The following is a 21,793-nucleotide window of genomic DNA, read 5'->3' as shown; positions in this document are numbered from 1 at the left end:
GGTACTCTCCCTGCACAGTCAGCTGAGGCGGAGGCTGGCTGCTTACCTTTATGCTCCATGGGTTTAGATGAGCGTGGCACCTGTGCAGGAGTGGCCTCTATTTTCATGAGCATTGGTGCCACCATCATAGGGGATGAGGGCTCATTATCCATGCCAGGAGCACCTTGGGAGAAGCCCCCAAATGCTACAGACAGATGCTCCACCACCATTTCAGGCCACACTTGTCCCTCTTTGCTCACATGAGGAACATGAGCACCTGACAATGACTCCAGGAGGCAGGCATCCAGTGTGTGATATGCTGAATGTGATTCTCCATGACAGTCACCACTTGAAGATGCCAAGCGTGCATATACCAGAGTCATATCTGCACTCATTTCCTGGATGGATTTCTCCACTGTTCGTGCATAGGTACACAAAGCCTGTGGAAACTCAGTCAGATGTTCAGACACCTCATACTGCAGCTGCAACATCTGCCAATTTGTTGTTGACTGCAGAGACATGTCATCAGCCTGAAGCTGAGCACCACCATACCCTTCCACAGTTCTCTCAGTGTAATTGGATGCAACTGCCACTGCCTCAGTCAGCTGCTTGGGTGCATTGGTGTTGTGCTCAACAGATTGTGCTATGTTGCTACATGCATGGGACTGCACCCTGATATGAGAGTATCTGTGCTGGTGGAGGATGCACATGAATGATTTGATGCTGCACCTTCTTGTGGTCTCTTTCACCTCCTCAGATGTGGAAAGCTGTCCCACAGGCTCATTGGCTGTCTCTTCTTCACTTATCTCTCTCGCAGGTTAAGTAGAAGAGAGGGCACTGCACATTGCAACATGCCATCTGGAGATCCATGTGACCAGTGATGGCCACATGAGCCCCATTGCTCATCAGAGGGTATATTGCATTCATCCATTAGGGCACTGAGTGTTTGATGGCTCCACACACATTCCACTGTCAGTGACGGGCTGCCTGCTTTCAGGCTTCCTAGCTCCATGGCCTCCTCTTCCATTGGCATCAGGACCGCAGGACAGTAAGATATGGCATGCTGCCTCCAGTTCTCCTCCTCTTACAGCATTTGGACTTAAATGTGGGAGGCATGATTGGGAAATTTGCAGATGACACAAAAATTTGCCACGTAGTCGATAGTGAAGAGGATGGCTGTTGTCTCCAGAATTATATCAATGGTTGGTTGAGTGGGCAGAAAAGTTGCAAATGGAATTCAGTCCAGAGAAGTGTGAGATAATGCATTTGGGGAGGGCAAACAAAGCAATGGAATACTCAATAAACGGGAGGATATTGAGGGGGGTTGAAGAAGTGAGAGACATTGGAGTGCATGCCCACAGGTCTCTGAAGGTGGCAGGGTAGGTGGATAAGGTGGTAAAGAAAGCATATGGAATGCTTTCCCTTATTGGATGAGATATTGATTACAAAAGCAGGGATGTAATGCTGGAACAGTATAAAATGTTGGTTAGGCCACATATGGAATTTTGTGTACAGTTCTGGTCACCACATTACAGGAAGGACATAATTGCTCTGGAAAGAGTACACAGGATATTTACAAGAATGTTGCCAGGACTTGAAAATTGCAGTTATGAGGAAAGATTGGATAGGCTAGGGCTGTTTTCCTTAGAATAGACGAGGCTGAGGGGTGACCTAATTGAGGTGTACAAAATTGAGGGGCCTAGATAGGGTAGACAGGAAAGACTTGTTTCCCCTAGCTTACGGGTCAGTTACCAGGGGGCATAGATTTAAGGTGATTTGTAGAAGGATTAGAGGGGACATGAGGAAAAACTTTTTCACCCAGTGGGTAGTGGGTGTCAGGAATTCACTGCCTAAATTGGTGGTTGAGGCTGAAACGCTCCTCATTTAAAAGGTACCTGGATTTGCAACTGAAGTGCTGTAACCTGCAAGGCTATGGACAAGGTACTGGAAAGTGGCATTAAAAATGAGTGGCTAGTTTCTTTTTTTATGGCCGATGCAGACACGATGGGCTGAACGACCTCTTTCTGTGCTGTAACTTTTCTATGATTCTAGTATTGTGAGTTCTCTAATATGCACTAAGTTAACTTTGGCATTTGCCCATCATAGATATACACCACACCTATGCTGCAGCCTCACTGTCCATCATGTTGCCACAGTGATGCCTGCTATGTGCACCCATTCAGTACTGGCAGTGCAGGTGTCAACTCTGACCAGTGTCCTTCACAGGGAGGTATTCATGCATCTGACAGTTGATGCTGCTTCCTGGGCATTGATGCTAACAGGGAAGTGGCAGTGGTAGCTGATCAGATGGTCTTGAGCTTACTGGTAAAGAAGTCCGTAAGCTCTTCTCTTTGATTTGTGGAGGAGGCAAGGTGATTCAGTTGAAAAGGAGAAAAGAAGCTGGGAGATGTAATCCAGGACGGTCCTTGAATAATATGCAGTTTTAGCAGACAGGATTATTATTAGGACTGTGGATGCAAGACAGTTCAGAACAGCCAAATACAGGCATTTGTGCTTTCCTAGACACAGACAGCAAATTCCCAAATAATTCTTTGGCAAGGAGACGAGCTGAAGGGTTTATAGAAGAACTCGTTGGGGGGGAGGTCTTTTATTAATGTTCCTTTACAAGGTTTATGGTTCACTGATCCAACTGTTTTTACACATATGTTCCAATGTAGAGCTAGAACCAAAATTAAATGCAAAATAATTAGACCCTGAGTGTTATCCAGGATTGGCAACTGACAGAAAACTTCCAGAATAGATGGCAAGTTTGTTACAGAATTTAATACTACTGTTTAAATTGACTTGTACTGGTGACTGGAATAATTACATTGGGCCTTAACACAACATGACCCATTATTAAAAGCAGCCTATAACATGACTTGACCTAAAACACTACATGGTGGGAAACATGGCATAACCTACAACGTGACGTGTCCTAAAACGCGATGTGATGGGAAATGTGACACTGTCTACAATGTAACACGATCTCAAAGCAGCCAGAAATAGAACACAGAACACTATAATGTGATTCAGGACCAATAAAGCATCTATAAAGTTTTGTGACAGGATGGAGAGGGGAGCTTTGTAAATCAGCCAGAGATTCAGCTCTTGGACATCATCTGGAATCCCCAGTTGGAAACTGTGCATATCTGGATATTGCCCAAGGTCGAGATCTGGTTTGATTATGATGCTATCTTTCATGCTTAAAAAGACATTGTCTAACCTCACACGTGTCAAACCACCACTGTGTTAGGTATGGGAGGATTGCCAGTTTCAATATATGTTAATATATGTCATTGTCTGGAACAATGGTCCAGGTTGGCCCACTCAGATCTTAGATAATGATTTTTAAGAGTTCTTAAGAAGGCTGTACAATCAAAACGTTAATGTGTCTTTTCAATTTTAAGATATTGGCAGACCTGCTGTGCAAGTCCAGCATTTTAAATTTGCTTATTTTTCCAGTTTCCAGTTTAAGATTTATGTGTTGTTCTTTTGGCAGTGCAATCTCCAAGTGTTTTCACAAGGAATTAATGGTTGTTGGGTGAATATTTTATTCTAGCATCTATATTTCACTGAAGGATACATCATCCAGATTGCTCCATTTCTTTCTCTTTGTAGGTCTTTCTGAACATTGTTCACAAAAATATGTATTAAAGTTTTTTGTGCATATATGGTAACATCTGAGTATGTGAATTAAATATCCAACATTCTGAAAACTGCTTCAGTTTAGAAAATGCTCAGCATATTCGACAGAAGACCCAAGTACTTTTAAACCTGCCTTGTTGCTATACTAAAATTATACTCCATGTGGAGTCAACCTCAAGATGAACTCCTTTGCAACGACTTAAAAGTGACAACCTTTAATCTTTTAATTATGATAGCATTTTAAAGGAGAATGTAGAAGGTCTGGTAAAATGGGACATTGGAGACATCCAGATTTTAGCAGACAGTATGTGAAAGCTAGTAACAAGCTATGTTGAGAAAATATTATCCAACCATGCTCACTGAACAAACATGAGCAGGACTGTATCTATGCAACAGCAAATATTCCTTTTAAATGACATTAACAGGATGTATATTGATTGTTTACTTGATTAGGTTTCAGTGTACACAACTCCTGTTTAAGCAGTGCTGACAAAACAACTTGTTCATTCCTTTCACATGCTTTTATTGCATTACAATATACCATATGGACACAAAATGGCAATGGACAGTGCATCTGTACGTAATAATACGATGGTCAATTATTGACATTTTGATTCTCCTCTTCATTGTCTTCTGTTATTTGAGGAAGGAAAGGTTCTATATTGAACAGTAAAGACTCACTAGTAGCACTGCAAATAATAGCTCTTTCAACAAATGGTCCTGAAAAAGAAAAAAAGTAGAAAACATCTGCTAGCTTAAACTGTTTATGCAAAAAATAGAACAGAGAAACTAACAATTGCCTAAATACAAAACTAAACCCAGGATGTACAAAAAGATAAAATTGCAAATTTAAAATGATTATATTTTCTAAATTACGCAATTCAAAGGACTTAGTAGGAAGAATAATCTTTAAAGTAGTCGGATTTACTGCAAGTTAACTCACATCCTTCTTTGTGGTATACCTTTTTGTTCAATTGAGTTATTTGATCATTGGTAATTAAAAAACGAATAATGGAATTCTGGAAGTCTGTTCTCTTTAAGCATGTTTTGTCTTGAATTATGTGGTTTATTTCCTTTTGACCTGTAAACTTGTCACTCTTCTCTGCCATATTATGTTAACATCTCACATCTGTATGTATTTGCCCACTTTCTTCATATCAAATTCCTATGTCCATGATTAAAATGGAAATTTCCTGTGTAAACCTGTCATGGTTATGGCCACCCCTCTCTTCAAACATTACCACTGAATGGGATACAAATGAACCCGATATTGTCTGAATGCAATACCCATAGATGTATGTCAGCAGGTTGCTGGATAGCAGTCTGGAGCAAAAACTCATCAATTCTCCTCTCCCTATTACATCATTCTACTACCACTCCTGCTAATTCAGCACAGACCAGGGAGCAAACAAGGAGCTTCTTGGCTCTTAGTTGCCATAACTGGGGAGCCATGATTTCAATTTTTAAAAAAATTACACACATACAACAAAAACATTTTGAAGCTCCCAATTGTCTCCCTGATCTGTGCTGAATTAGGAGTGGCAGTAGAAATTATATAATTGGAATTAATGTTGGAATAGGGAGAGGAAAATTGATGAATTTTTGTTGTATTGAGTGCTCCCATGTCACAATAGACCTCTCTAATCTGCTTTGATGTATATTAAGTGCAAATATTGAATGTATTTCCCCATCCCACTCTAGAGCTTGAGCACAAAAATCAAGCCTGACATTCCAGTTCTGAGGGAGTGTTGCACTGTTAGAGGTACTGTCTTTCGGATGCGATGTTAAACCAAGCCCCGTCTGCCCTCAGATGGATGTAAAAGATCCATGACAGTAGAACAACAGCAGGAGAGTTATCCCCTGGTATCTTGACCAATATATCCCTCAATCAGCATCACAAAAAAGCAGATTATCTGGTCATTATCACATTGCTGTTTGCGGGAGCTTGCTGTGAACAAATTGGGTGCTACATTTCCTACATTGTAACAGTAACGACTTCAAAAAAGTACTGCATTGGCTGTAGGGCACTTTGAGATGTTTGGTGGTCATGAAAGGTGCCATATAAATATAAGTCCTTTTCTTTTCACTTTTGTCATCCTTGTAGTCTCACTCAAGAAAACTGGCTGTAACATATTTGGTGTGGGGCTCACCACACAAATTGGTAAGAACTGGGCTGAGATTCACTAAACTCATTCAATCAGGATCTAAATTCCTAGCTAGATTCTGACCACAGCCCTAAGAATGAAAAGTGAAATAGCATTTGTATAGTCTTAGTGCAGGTTGCATCCCTCTTCTCTCCCCCAACTTCTGATGTATCTTATCACGTGGATGATGTTTGGTTTACTTCTCCAAAAGATTCCAGATGTGTATGTTAAAAAAACAGTTAAAACTCTAAACAGAACACCAGTATTACTCACCAAAACTCACTGGTCTTTGTGTACAAGCATCCTTGATAATTGCGGCAACATTAGCAGCAATATGTTCCCTTGGCATATCCAGCTGAAAAACAACAGAATAGCTGACAAAAAGCTACGCAGTTGAGGAGATCACAATACACATAACCAGAATGATCTGCAACTGACTGAATTTACTGTCCTATATCCTCTTACTGCTGAACCTGCTGGCTTATTTTATATTGTATAAATTGCCAACTTTTTTTATTCTGTTCTCGTCAAGCATTCATTTTCTTCAGTGCTTCTCCCTCGCATTCTGTCTGCTCTATCCTAGTTTTCAAATCGCCTCCACAGCCATGTTATCTACCCAATGTCAGCAACTTACTGAAAACTTAAAGCCCCTGCAACATTCAAGGTTTTACATACGAGAAAGGAGAAGTAGGCCATTCAGCCCCCGGAACCTGCTTCTCCATTCAAAAAGATCATGGCTGATCTGTTTGTGTTTCGAGTTCCATGTTCCCTTCTATCCCCGATAACCTTTGATTCCCTTGCCTAACATGAATCTATCTGCCTCCGCCTTAAAAATATTCAGTGACCCCACCTCCACCGCCTTCTGAGGCAAAGAGTTCCAAAGTCGCACAACCCTCAGAGAAAAAAATTCCCCTCATCTCTGTCCTATAAGGGTGACCCCTAATTTTAAAACAATGTCCGCTAGTTCTGGACTCACCCACAAGAGGAAACACCCTTTCCACGCCCAACTTGACAAGACCATTCAGAATCTTATACACCTCAAGCAAGTCACCCCTCATTCTTCTAAAACCCAGTGGAAACAAGCCCAGCCAGTCCAATGTCACGAAGATATAAGTTTCATAATATTATTGTGGTTTATTGTAAAGTAAGTTTATAGGCGAGAGGGTAGATGGTTCTGCCTGTGATTTAATTAAGTTAGTCAGATAGGCTGCAAGCTTGAAATTATCAAAAGAAGTTGGGGTAAAAGGCATTTGAAATGCTAATGAGTAAACATGAATGAGGTCTTAGTATGTAGGATGTGAAGGAAATTTGCATTTTTAGATAATTGAAGGAGTTGTTTGGGTTTCAAAGGGATGGTAGGAGGTTTACAACTAACAAGATAAACAGGGCAAGGTTATTATGGGCAGAAATTTCCCCCTGTCGGGGGGGGGGGGGGAGGGGAGAGAGAGAGTTCAGGAGCGGGCACATGCAGGCGCGCCTCCGATCGGTGCCCCCAATCAGGGGCACACCGCCATTTTATGCGGGTAGGCCAATTAAGGCCCACCCAGCGTGACGTCCGCCAGGAAGCGCTATGAGATCCCTGTGCGGGCGGGGGGGAGGGATTCCCTGAGCTGAGAATGTGCCCGTTCGCGCTTGTGCACGAAAGAGCACACTCATCTTCCTGAGGCTAAGTGCTGCCTCAGGGTCACCGGCTACACATTTAAAAATGTTAAAAACAGAAAAAAAATTTCTGCCACATGAGCTGGGACATGTCCATCACTTTCAGTTTTCACTTTTATAAAAAATTTATAAACATACATGAAACCTCATTCCACCCGTGGATGAAGTTTCATGCTTTTTCCAAATGCCCGCCAAGGCTCCCGGCCTGCCCGCCAACCATAAGGTTGGACGGGCAGGTCCACTAATTACATGAATTACTTTGTCATTGACAGGTCGGCGGGTGCACAGCTGATGCGGCTGAGCCCCCGCCGACCCGAAAATTAAAATGAGGCAGGGTGACATCGGGAGTTCCGCCCGATGTCATCACACGTCATTTTATGCGTCGGCAAGCGGGCCCCACCCCCTGCTCACTGAACGGGAAATCCTGGCCTATGTTTATTTTTCCCAAAAGGTGCTGACCATATTGGCAACATGAAAGATTTTTATATTATGGGAAAAGTAAAGTTCCATTGACATATAGAACAATGAAATTTACAGATTAAAGAGAGACAGATGTATTTAAAGAGGAATGAAAGGTTTTGTTGGGGTCACGTAAGATCTGAAAGGATTGTGTAAAACAGCCTTGGGGAGGCCTTCAGCCATTTTTGCAAAAGTCTGCTGTGTCCAGTAACTAAAGTTGGAGAAAAGCTTTTGGAATTCCACTGTTGAGTGGGTGCTGTGGTAAACTTGCTATTTGAATTTAAAATCTATTTTGGACTGTTGCCTTACAGTAGGTGTATAGTTGGGAGTCAGTTTAATTAGGAATTTTGGGATTTGTTATATTAAGTAGCTGTAATCTTATATATGTGTTTGAAATCTTTTCTTTTGTTAATAAATGTTTTAATTTAGTTTTTAAAATCTCTAAAGACGTTAATGGATTCATTACCTCTGAATTCAGTGCCCAAATGTTCTCATAATAAATACAAATTGCAAAACTGTTGTATTAGAGTGGCCAAATTTCCCTTATGGATTTGGTCCACCTGACACACATCACCTGCCATAATATATCACCAACCTGTCCTCATAAGACAACCCACTAATTTCAGGTATCAATCACATAAACCTGAACTGCCTCCAACTAATTTACATCCTTCCTTAAGTAAGGAATCCAAAACTGCACACAATAATCCCCATTACACAGGAGGTTTAGATCCCTTCTTTGTCAAAGAAATAACATATACACTTATGTTTTGCCATAATGACAGAGACAAGGAAGGAGGCGTAACATTTGGCCATCAGCTATCTACAATAATGCAATTCAGTTCTATAATATCCACTTTAATAATTTAGGTGAGCCACTGTGCTTAGCTCAGTCAAATGCTTCCCATGCTTTTTCTTCCATTTTATTATAATTCTATGTCAGTAATAGCAACTTCCATCTAATTAGACTGCTCATTGGTGAAAAAAAAATTAAATGCAGTATAAATGGATATAATTCCGCTTGTATTTGTGTAGGAAGAAGAGCATGAGCTAATACTTTATGATGTTTACTTTAGGTCATTGAAAATAATCTTGTCAGAATTCCCTTTAAAATGTAATGGTTACAAAGATTATAATTAACTACAGATTCTTTCATTCTTTCCTCTCATTTATTTGTATTTTTAAAAGCAGGGAAATGTAGCTTGCAGGAGTTATCAGATCTAAAAGTGCAAAGAAGTTGTCTTAACATATGTAATTAAAAATATTACTGAATCAGCCTTGATGAAAGAGCAATGGTACATTACTATGGTGGCGATTAGCTGATATACCAAGGAAATATGCGGGTTTACTTTCCTGAAAAAGTGATCAGTTTTTAGGTTTACTCTCCAGTTTCAGCCACACATACTGTTTTGGCTCTGGCAGCTGGCAAAGAGTTATTCACCGATTCTGGGACCAGTGAATTCAGTTGAAGGTCAGATTCCTTTTCATCCCAGATACCAAGCCTTAGTATTTGTTTTTTAATTCGGTCCTGATTGAGTATACTATACATCTCTTTGTCAACCACCAGTCTCCACAAGACTGTGGCAAAGGCATTGTAGTTAAAATCGTAAAAGGTCTTAGGGGAGGGTCTTCCGGTCGGTGAGCGGGGACGGGGCCCGCTTGCCGAATGGAAGACCCTCCCCTAAGATCTTTTACGATTTTAACTACAATGCCTTTGCCGCGTAAAATGAAGCGGGATGACGTTGGGCAGAACTGCCGACGTCACCCCGCGTCATTTCCATTTTCAGGTCCGCGGGGGCGCAGCTGCGTGACCTGTCAACGGCCTATTGAGGCCATTAATAAACCAATTTAGGTAATTGACAGGGCTGCCCGTCCAACCTTTGGGTTGGCGGGCAGGCTGGGAGCCCTGGCGGGCTGAAGAAAAAGCATGAAACCTCATCCACGGGCGGGATGAGATTTCATGAGGGTTTTAAAATATTTAATAAAGGTTCGAGTAATCGTGACAGTATCACATGAGGGGACATGTCAGGGAAATTTTTTAAACATTTGTCTTAAAAGTTTTAATTCCGAGGCTATCTCCCTGAGGCAGCACTTAGCCTCAGGGAGATCAGTGCGCTCTTTTGTGCGCATGCACACAAAAGAGCGCACTCCCGGCTGACAGAACGCCCCCCTCCCGCCCACACAGGGAACGCTTAGTGCTTCCTGGCGGACGTCACGCTGGGCGGGCCTTAATTGGCCCGCCAACATAAAATGGCGGCGTGCCCCCAATCCAGGGTGCCGATTGGAGGCACGCCTGCTCGCGTCCACTCCTGCACTTCCCCCCCACAACTGGGGGGAAATTTTTCCCTTAATTATGTCAATACAACCTTGCAAGGCTGTTAAAAATATACATAAATATTACTTCTGCTTGATGAGTTTATACAGAAACTACAATCCATCCCTGGTTTAATACCCAATCGTGCACAATACTCATGTAATTCTTATCCTTCATTTACCGCTGAGTGATTTTTACAACAGTGTATAAACATATGGTGCAGCATTAAGTTAAATGTTTTATACTGCATAAATTAAATCATCTTAACTCTTACATTTGCTGATCCTAACCTCTATCACAAGACATTTACTGGTACGGTTCAAGTGCACAGATTCTGCAGGTTTCTCCAAGAGCTTAAAACGATTAAAGTACATCAAGTTGGGACCAGTGAGCAAATGCAATGCTTGATGTGCTGCTGACCTATTCAAACAGCAAAATTCCATGTTTGATCCCTCATCTTAACTAAGTTAGCCAAGGTAATAGTGAACACTACAATTGGTTTCAATGTCCCAGGAAAGGCCCTTTTGAAAATGTTTGGTGGGTTTTCAGATTGCTATCCAGTGACATCTGTTGGAGATGCATGCACGAGGATATGTGAAAACAAGAACAAACTCTGGGTGATGCCTCCAAGTGGTGAATAACCTGTCAACATTCACTCGAGACATTCATATTGAACAATGGATACTGGAGCCCTTTAGGTTTGTACTCCAGCAAAAGATACTGCCTTCACAATAGGAGAGTTGAGTTATGTAGAGAAAACTGTGTAAATATTAACATTTGGATCGAATTAATGATAAAATCATGGCCCATCACCATAGTATGTCCTAAAAGGGTTACTACAATAATGCAGATTATTTAAAATATATACTCAATACTATGTTTAATATTTAAATCTTCACAAAACTGCAATACAGAGTTGAAAATTTTGTGAATTTTAAAAAATTCATTCATTCATGGGATGTGGGCTTCGCTGGCTGGGCCAGCATTTATTGCCCATCCCTAGTTGCCCTTGAGAAGGTGGTGATGAGCTGCCTTCTTGAATCGCTGCAGTCCATGTGGTGTACGTACATCCCCAGTGCTGTTAGGAAGGGAATTGCAGGATTTTGACCCAGCAACAGTGAAGGAATGGCAATATATTTCCAAGTCAGGATGGTGAGTGACTTGGAGGGGAACTTCCAGGTGGTGGTGTTCCCATGTATCTGCTGCCCTTGTCCTTCTAGATGGTAGTGGTCGTGGGTTGGGAAGGTGCTGACGAAGCAGCCTTGGTGAATTCTTGCAGTGCATCTTGTAGATGGTACACACTGCTGCTACTGTGCGTCGGTGGTGGAGGGAGTGAATGTTTGTGGGTTTGGTGGCAATCAAGCGGGCTGCTTTGTCCTGGATGGTGTCAAGCTTCGAGTGTTGTGGGAGTTACACTCATCCAGGCAAGTGGGGAGTATTCCATCACACTCCTGACTTGTGCCCTTGTAGATGGTGGACAGGCTTTGGGGAGTCAGGAGGTGGATTACTCATCGCACGATTCCTAGCCTCTGGCCTGCTCTTGTAGCCACAGTATTTATATAGCTAGTCCAGTTCAGTTTCTGGTCAATGGTAACCTTCAGGATATTGATAGTGGGGGATTCAGTGATGGTAATGCCATTGAGCATCAAGGGCGATGGTTGGATTCTCTCCTGTTGGAGATGGCCATTGTTTGGCACTTGTGTGGCCAAATGGTTGTAATGAGGTCAGGAACTGAGTGGCTCTGGAGGAACACAAACTGAGCATCAGCGAGCAGGTTATTGCTAAGCAAGCGCTGCTTGATAGCACTGTTGATGACCCCTTCCATTACTTTACTGATGATGGAGAGTAGACTGATGGGGCGGTAATTGACCAGGTTGGATTTGTCCTGTTTTTTGTGTACAGGACATACCTGGGCAATTTTCCACATAGCTGGGTAGATGCCAGTATTGTAGCTGTACTGGAACAGCTTGGCTAGGGACGCGGCAATTTCTGGAGCACAAGTCTTCAGTACTATTGCCGGAATATTGCCAAGGCCTATAGCCTTTGCAGTATCAAGTAACTTCAGCCGTTTCTTAATATCACTTGGAGTGAATCGAATTGGCTGAAGACTGGCATCTATGATTCTGGGGATCTCCGGAAGAGGTCGAGATGGATCACCCACTTGGCACTTCTGGCTGATGATTGTAGCAAATGCTTCAATCTTGATGATGGATAGTAGACTGATGGGGCGGTAACTGGCCGGGTTGGATTTGTCCTGCTTTTTGTATACAGGACATACCTGGGCAATTTTCCACATAGCCGGGTAGTTCCGAAGATATTTACTATATGGTATAGGGTGATCTGCTACTAGCTATAAGATGTGCTATGAACAGTTTCTCACATCTACACAGTGCAATTACTGCCACATTTTGGCATTTTTATATTTTATTTACTTTGTTATAGTACCACTAGAAGTCTGTTATCTGCCAATACTGAAACAGGAACAGGCACGGTTCCATCAATTTATCAACTAATATTATGGACACTGCTAACTGATAACTGATAAAAGCACTTCTTGTGTTGTATATTTTTCCATTTTCTAAATTTAGATCATTGTATGGTTAACATTTGATTCCAGTTTTAACATGATCAATTGCTGCAGCACTTTGCACTATGAATAAAAGTGCAATGAAGCAATAAATGGTGCTACACAGGAGAACTGTAAATCTCTCATAGTATGACTTTTTTTTTGTCATTTTAAGTGTGATAGTAATGATTTGGGGCAAGCAAAATAAATACCAGATTTTTGTTCTGTATCATTTGCAAGTTGTCAAACTCCATTTATAATGACTATTACAATCACAGCAGTATGTAAGTAGATAAAACAATTTAGTAGTCACCAATTGAAATGAATTGAAATAGCAAACCCTGCTAGCAATTTTTCTACTTCCTTTCTAAAAGGTAATTTAACTAGCCCAAGGAAAAACAAAAAATGGTGAAAACTCAGCAAGTCAAGAAGTACTTGTAAAGAGAAAAGATAGATTAACATTTATCCCTTTACTGTTATGACAAAAGGTTGACATCCAAAATGTTAATGTCTTCTCTCTTTACAGATGTCGACGAGTCTGTTGCATATTTCCAGGATTTGCTACTTTTTCTTCAGTATTTGTCATCTCCTTTTTATGCTAATTAATCTAATTTACTGAACTTGTTTAACAATTGCCAGGCTTCACAGTTTATAGTAAATCTCAATATTACCCTTAACGAACAGTGATCAATAAAAGACAAAACAAAAGTTAACATCAAGGAGCAATGTGAACATTATAACTAGTGCACTAAGAACCAGGCGGATGTACTTCTACCGCCATTTGCCACCAATACTTCAGGTTGGCTTTTAGAAACATTGAAAGGTTTAGAGCACCAAAGGAGGCCATTTGGCCTATCGAGTTAATGCCAGCAGAAAAAGAGCTGTCCAGTCTGATCCCACCTTCCACCTCTTGGTCCATATGTTATGGCACCTCAAGTATGTATCCAAGTTTTTTAAAAATGTGATGTATTTTCACCTCTGCCACCTTTTAAGACAGTGAATTCCAGACTCCCACCATCCTTTGAGTTCCTTCTTGGCAAGAATTTAATACACCTGGTCAAAGTAGAATAAAAGCATTTCACCACAATGTCTGAAATAAAATCTCAAAATGCTGGAAAACTCTTCTTCAGAGCTCTGAAGGAGAGTCATACGGACTTGAAACATTAATTCTGTTTCTCTCTCCAAAGATGCTGCCAGATCTGCTGAGATTTTTCAGCATTTTCAGTTTTTATTTCAGATATCCAGCATCTGCAGTATTTTGCTTTCACTACAATGTCTGTCTGGCATGTAAATTGTTCAATTTATGACAGTTTGCTTCTGTAACATGGCTTCATAGTAGCTTACAGTCCAACTGGGATGTTTTTGTTCCACAATTTAAATTAATCAGATTAAAGCTGATTCACCCTAGCATCTCACTTTATCATGTCATATCTGTAGAGAATGTAAATAAAATATTAAAATTCGTTTCTATCTTTTAGTAAGATCCCAAAGTACACTTTTTAAAAAATAAATCAGCTCTCAAAAATATGGCAATATCTTGCATATCTAAATGCATAAAATGACACTGAACATTTCATCAGTTCTGTATTTGGACTATTAATTTGGTTTGGTTCCTTCTATTATGGAAGTCAAACATGAATGTTTAACTTATATAAACATGGTCAGAAGTAAGTGGAAAATAATGTCATCTCCAACTTATTTACTAAGAAGGCTTAACCCTAATTGAAATTTATTGTTAACTATGAAATCTGAAACTTAAAGTTACCTTTTAATTCATAAAGATGAATTACATAACTGTCAACTTTAATCTTGGAAAGATTTCCAACCTTACTGGTGTTCTTTAAAAATGTCTAACTGGCCATCATATTTACATTGGACATAGCTTTTGTTTCTACTTAGATCTAAGCCTTTTTCTTTTTTGGAAAAGAAACCTACAATTTTAGCTTTATGTAAATTAGTGCACATTTCCCAAATACGATTGCATCATTAAATATGTAAAAGACATGTGCTGAATTTAAATCCACAGTAAAATAAAAGACACTTAGAAATCAATATCCCACAACGTAATCAGAAAATCTACCAGATAAACCTGCATGAAGTTAATGTAATCCTCTTCAAGCACCGAAGGTTCACAAGCAACATCGAAATATATTCCCAGTTCATTATTCAAATCATTCCAAGGTGCCAAGGGCTGATGAACGACATCTTGTTATATGGACTTAGAGACCTCTGCATCCTTTTTACAATCACACATTGAATACGTCTTCACAATCCCAAATGCCGATGTTTTCAAACCAGAGTGGAAAACACAGTGTACTAGTGTTTAAGTATATTTCTTTAGCATGCTATTGAAGGAGTACAGTATCACACAGTTTTAACTCACTGTGCCTCTTTTTTCCCCCCAACAAACACGAGAAAACACAGTCTTCATCTAATCTGTCCATGGTCCATGTCAGACACTTTCTGAAAGCTCCTCAGTTGGCAGAGACTGGTTTTCTACACAGCGATTATTATTTTGCACTTTGCAGCAAATTGAATACAGAAGTAGAAGGCACACAATGACATATAGTCCCACTATCAGCCAAACTATAGTTCCAAAGATAGCAAAACAGATCAGTCCTCTTTCCATTTTGTCAAGCTTCTGGGGCTTTCATTTAAATGAGCTGAGACAAGAAAGGATGATAAACTGATTGCATATAACTGCATCAATCAAAGCACATTCTGAGTAGCTGTAACCAAACAGTTGCTACAGTTACTGTGAATGGAAACAGCTGTCATGATCTCAGTAGGTGGTTCAAAGTTCAGGGGATTTTTAAATAGATATTTACATTGTGAATCATCCAAAATAAATTATAAATCCTGAAACAATAGATCAAAAGCTTCCAGGCAAACTTACTGAGTGACAAATCTATACCAAATGACCTCAGGATCATGAATTAAATTGCAGCTCTTTTATAAAATGAAAGGAAAAAAATACTACCTGCATCCTGATAATGATGCTGAACTTGACTGTTAACTCCTCTAAAGACATTTTCTGATTCAATAAAGTCAAAATGTTATCCATCATATACTACACACAGGGAGTGGTAGCAATGTTCTAATGGTATTGCCATGTTTGTGACGCTGTGGGCATAACGTTATGTCACCTATACTTGCATGACGATAGATCAACTGAACTCAAGCCCCTTATGTCAATCATACTGCAGAACTCAACATTCACCATAGAGTGGCACTATACCAGAGAATGGCAGGTACCTTGTTAAAGGCATTTCCAGTACACTCACCCTTCTGTTACCCTTGCTCCTTTTTTTTACTTAAGTAGTTTGGGTTCTGCTCCTGTCACTAGCTCTACCTGGCAAACCCTTCTGTTTAATGGCAGTATCGCCACCACAGTGTGCCACTCTTCCCCAGAATTTGTTAAATGGCTGTCTTGGCTGGTGGATTGTTGTTAAGCAGCCTCGCTCAACTTTTACCAGCCGGCCAGCCTGGTTGGTCTCGCACTCTCTCACTGCTGCCACTCTCAATAGCTTATGGTAACAAGAAGGAAAAGTCAGTTGTCAGTGCTAATTCTCCCCCCTCCCCTCAAATCACGGTTTAATTTTCTCTACAGCAGTCCCAATCTTTATTTAATGAATTTTCCCCGAGTGAAGCCCCAGGTTTTTCTTTAATTAGTGCTTCTATAGTTAAGAACCCTTTCAATTTATTTACTCCAAATTTTGTTCAGTTATGAGACTGTTTTGTCAAGCACTAAATGGGTGTACTATGGACAGTAGTGTTTGCCATCTGTTGTAAGAAAATTAGAAAAAGTCTTAATATTCTGATCTTTAAATAGGGCAGAATTTTGCCCTTGTTGGGTGGGCTCGGCAGGGGCGAGCGGGAGCGGTCGGGAAGCCGACTGCCACCCATGATCGGGCCACGACCATGATTTCACGCTGGCGGGCCAATTAAGGCTCGCCCAGCGTGAAAGCCGGCTGTAGGATGTCTGAGAAGGGGTGGGCAGGGGCCTGTTTGCTGCCAGGTTCAATGGTGACCTGGCAGCTGGTTCAAAAATGGGGCAGGCAGCCCCAGGGAGGCTGCCCGCATCGGGAGTTGCAGCAGTGACATGGCTGCAAACGGAGATGTAGACACCAGGCGGGAGGTGAGGTCGGCTGGGCACTCAGAGTCCTGTTTTTTCAATGAGTGCCTCGCCGCCCCCCTGGAGGTGGTGGCTGCCAGAAGGGACACCCTTGTCCCCAGAGATGGGAGGAGGAGGCTACCCCACCTCACAAAGGGGGCATGAGAGGAGTTGGAAGCTTGGGTGAGCAGCCACGATGTGGTGCCACGCACCTGGGTGCAGTGCTGGAAGTGCCTAAATGATCTGCTGCGCTCAGGAAAGGTGAGTACCGTGTTGACATGGATCAGTGCATTGAAGTGGCCACCCTCCCGTGGAGCTCAGGGGTGTTAGAGTCTGAGTGCCAACTATCAATCATGCTGGAGCTGGCTAAGGGGGTGAGCCCTGGCTGCTCAGACTGAGTGCCTTGTGCCTCGAGGGCCATGACTCGGATCTACCCTGCAAGATGCTTCTCAGGTAGGGTTGGCCAGAATGCAATGGCGCTGCAGGTAGAGAGTGGACTAATCAATGATCCTCTGTCCTTTCAGGAGAAGACATCCCATAACAACATTGAGAGGTCGCAGGCTGGCGGAGGACCCCCACACCTCCTCATCCTCTCCAGGTATGAGCAAGAGGCCTTGGAGCTTGAGAGGCGCCAGGCACCTCAATCAACCAGCCGCAGTGAGGCTGGGATGTCGGACGAAGGTAAAAGTGCAGTGCATTGAGGTGAGAGTTTCTTGTGCAGTCTCATCATTGATGGGAGCCTCCAGGCTGGATTCCTCATTGATCATTGAAAGACGATGGCACCATGATGCAGATCTCCATTGTCTCACCAGGGTGCCTGGGTTGCACAGTGACAGTGTCATGACTTAAACTAATGACATGTCCTTCTTCTCCCTTAGATCTGCCACCAAGCAGCCAAGCGCAGGACCTCCAGGAGCTACCCCTGATGCTGGAGGACAGCCATGCTCCAGAAGCCCCTGCGTCACATCCACTCCCTGAACCAGGCACCAGCACAGATACCAGCAGCTCAGTGGCTGTTAGTTCAGCGGCTAGTATCTTGGTGCACATTGGTGAGGGCACTTCACACTCACTTGAGGTGTAGGCGGAGGCAGAGAGCTCCCAGGGCGCCGGCAGTGGGAGGACTGCTGAAGACCGGGACGATGCTCAATCGAAGGCTGATGATGGGCCTCTGGAGTTGTCCATTAGGCAGCAGATATTGGATGTCCAATGGAGTGTGTGGGAGGATCTGGCAGAGATCCAAGAGGGTATGTGTACCATGGTCTCTGTTGTGGAGGAGTCCCTGTGGAGTGTGAGCACTGCGTTGACCCTCATGGCCGAGCGCAATGCCTCCTCCATGGAGAGAGTGGCGACTCTCATGGAGAGGCTGCTCCAGGAACAGTATAAGGGGTTCCTGGAGTTGCGCTCAGACCTGCAAGCCCTCACACAGGCAATGACCTCAGGTGGTCAGTGCCAGTGTGTGAAATGGATGAGGCACTCAGATTCCCAGCTAGGAGCCCATCCATCAACGGTGAGCAGGAAGGTCCACAGTGACCTCATGTTGGCACACGAGCTGCTTGTCGTCTCTGCGGGCTCCTCTCAGGGTGCTCTGGATGACAGCAGCAGCTCCTCTGCCAGTGACCATGGCATCTGATGAAGTTGCGGCAACTGGGGAGATGCCAGCCGTGGCACTGGCCTCTCCCTTCCAGGCAGGGCCATCAAGACAGCAGAGTGAGCAGGCTGTCGCCAAAGCCGGTGCCAATGAAGGGGGAGCACCTAGACGTAGGACCCGTAAACTTAAGTTTAAAGCACCTTAAGCACAAGAGGGACTGGTCACAAGTGATCTTTTGTTCCCCCATTTTGTTTTACTTTTTTAATGGTGTGACTAACAACACCGGATATTGTTCTGTTCAATAATCTGTGAGTTCCAACATTAAATTACATTTTTGTGTTATTGGCCTGAGTATGCTTCATTTATTTTGTAGGTGCAGGGTACGCCAGTATGTAATGCTGGATGTGGGTGGCTTGAAACTTTATTGCACAGGCACTGAGTATATCTTGGGGGCAAAGGAAAGGGTAATTTCTACGATCCAGGATGGTGGCGGCAGCCCTGGTATGAGGTGGGGATAGCCCTTATTTGGCAGCCTAGCTGAAGGAGTGTTGGATCAAGGTGCCCCTGGTGTCCCTGCCTCCATGGAGGTTACCGAAGTCTGCTTTCACACCCTCAGCATCCTCCTCACCATGTTCCTCTTCTGACTCACTACTGGACTCATCACCTGTGCCTTGTGCAGCTGCATCAACATCCTCTTTCCCCAGTGGATCCCCTCTTGCCAGTGCCAGATTGTGCAGAGTGCAGCATGCAACCACTATCAGTGACACCCGCTCTGGGAGATATTGCAGTGCACCCCCTGAACTGTCCAGGCATCGGAAGCGCATCTTGAAAAGACCTATGGTTCTATCTACCACCACCTTTGTGGAGGCATGACGCCTATTGTAACGCTGCTTGGCCTCTGTTCTTGGGTGGCAGAGAGGTGTTGTGAGCCACCTTTTCAACAGATAGCCTTCGTCACCCAGCAACCATCCACTTAGTCGGGCTGGAGCACTGAAGAGCCTCGGCACCTGGGATGTCTCAGGATGGGAGCTCGTCATGGGAGCTGCCTGGGTACCTTGCACAGACTTGCAGAATTTGCATCCTGTGGTCACACACTATCTGATGTTCATGTACCCGCTGGCGCCTTGATGGTCACATGTGTGCAGTCCATGGCAACTTGGACACGGGGGAACCCAACAATTGCTACAAAGCCTCTGGCTCATTCAGCCTGGCTGGCCTGTCCGTACAGAAATGAATGAAATTCAACACCTGCCTGAACAGAGCTTCTGTCATCAGCTTGACGCAACTGTAGACAGCTGATTGGGAGACTCCATACCGATCCCCCACCGACCCCTGGAAAGAACTGGAGGCATAGAAGTTGAGGGCCGCTGTGACTTTCAGAGCCACTGGCATGGGGTGTCCGCCCACACAGTTGGAGCTGATCTCAGGCCTGATCATCTGACAAATGGAGGTCACAGTCTCCCTGGAGAGGTGGAGCCTCCATTGGCATTGCACCTCAGACATATTGAGGTAGCTACATCGCTGCCTGTAAACCCTGGAAGCAGGATAATGCTGTCTTCAGCAGCCACTTCCACCTTGGACTTTCTGCAGGCCCTGCGCCCCTTGTCCCTGCGCCTCTCCTCCCACAGGTCGCTCCCCTGGAAGCTGCATTGGGGCACCTGGCCTCCTCTCGATTCTGCCCCTCTCTTCCTCCTCCTCAGAGGTGCCTCCAATGGAGACCACAATCTCCATTACCAGGGTAACGGAAGGCTGTCTGATACCTGGAAGGGTCCATACGATCCAAATCCTCAGGGGCCTTGAAGACACCAATGAGTCCTGAATTGATGTGTGGAAATGCTAAGAATGAAGCCCTGATCAGAGATGAAGCTGCCAAGTACCAATAAGCAACCAGCAGCAAACTATCTCCAAAACTCCTCACTACTCACAATGGCAATGCTGCTGACCCTTTGTATCCTGCCCGTGAATGAGGCGTTGCAAATTATGGGCTGCCCACCTGCCTGTTTTACCTGTGAGACGAGCGAAAAATCGCATGGGCGACATTAAATCGCCGTCAATTGGGTTATCAAGGGCCTTAACTGTCCTCTTAATTAATGGCAAGCGTGGGTCCGACTCTTGTACACGCCCGCCAACTGAAATATCGCCTGAATGCGTGATGATGTCGGGACGCTCGCCCAACGTCATCGCTCGTTTGGGTCGAGAGTGCGCCTGCCTGGGCAGAAAATTCTGCCCGTAAATTCTGAGCCACTGCTGATGATGACAAACTGGTAGCAGTCGCTTATTTTTTTTTTAAACCAGACTATGGTGACTGAACAGTATTGACTGGAAAACTACTGAAGCTGAGCGTACTGGGTGGCTCACTAAATACCCACATCAGCTGAACCCATTTCTCCAAATTCAATCCCACTGTGGAAATCCTCCTCCTTTTCATGTTTCTTACTCTTTTTTTTGGCAACAAAAACCAGTGGCTGCCAACATAATGACACATTTCTTGAACACAGCGCAGCATCCAACAGAAACAAGTTGCAGCAGCACAATCAGAATCTTTAGAAAACTCGGACTGCACACAATAAGGCATCCGAAGGGACAGCACCTCCAATAAATTACAGCATTCTCCAACATCAGCTTCATTGAATGGATCAAATAAGCCTGTTTTGCTAATTCATAGCAGACTGATAAAATGGTGTCAAAGTCATTCATTAGTACATAAAGTTGTTACAAATTTTGCCAAAATATCTTACATCATCATCACCATCATTAATTTACTGGAGGTCAAACACGGAATGCAAAAATTCATTAAAGTACTAAAGTGACCTATTGCTACCAGTGATATTAAAAAACAGTACTGTCAACATTTGAGACCTCTAAAGTTTTCCCTTCAAGAAAGATACATCAGAGCATTACACAAGCAGAACTAACAGCAGGAGGTTAAGAGGTAAAATAGAGTACTGGGGAGTGTGGCTGGGTGGGAGGTGCACTGAAAATAATGAATTTTAGTGGAAAAGAAATTTTAAATTGATTTTGAAAGCTAAAAAGGAGGAAGAGCTTAGGAAAAAGTGCAGTGACATTTCAACAAGTGTTGCTATTACCCAAGTATTTGATTGCATTAATTCTATGCATTTACAAAGCCGTAAGTTACAAATTTACCCATAATTACACAGCAGCTCCTCTAATTCACAAATCTCATACAGCTTTCATTTACCATAACATTTTCCTAAATGCTCAAGATCTGCTTTCTATCTGCTGATACACAAAGATTAATTCCTTGTACATGATCTTTTTGGGAACATCAAACAATAGATGGTCAATCTTCAGATGACAATTT

General features: G+C 43.1%; 1 protein-coding gene across 1 annotated transcript in view; it reads right to left on the bottom strand.

The window, feature by feature from the left end:
- Window positions 1-4,126: 4,126 nt before the first annotated feature.
- mrpl1 (mitochondrial ribosomal protein L1) overlaps window positions 4,127-21,793 on the bottom strand; it is a 53,708-nt gene continuing 36,041 nt past the window's right edge. The window contains exons 8-9 of the mRNA XM_078543595.1: window positions 6,045-6,126; window positions 4,127-4,347 (exon numbers count right to left, since the gene is read on the bottom strand). Of these exons, the coding sequence (XP_078399721.1) occupies window positions 4,223-4,347; window positions 6,045-6,126 (207 nt within the window). The 3' untranslated portion in view covers window positions 4,127-4,222. The remainder of the gene's footprint in view (window positions 4,348-6,044; window positions 6,127-21,793) is intronic.

The sequence above is a fragment of the Cetorhinus maximus genome, chromosome 1 (assembly GCF_964194155.1).
Source record: "Cetorhinus maximus chromosome 1, sCetMax3.hap1.1, whole genome shotgun sequence".
NCBI classification, from domain to species: Eukaryota; Metazoa; Chordata; class Chondrichthyes; order Lamniformes; family Cetorhinidae; genus Cetorhinus; species Cetorhinus maximus.
This window is presented reverse-complemented; position numbering and strand designations above follow the sequence as displayed.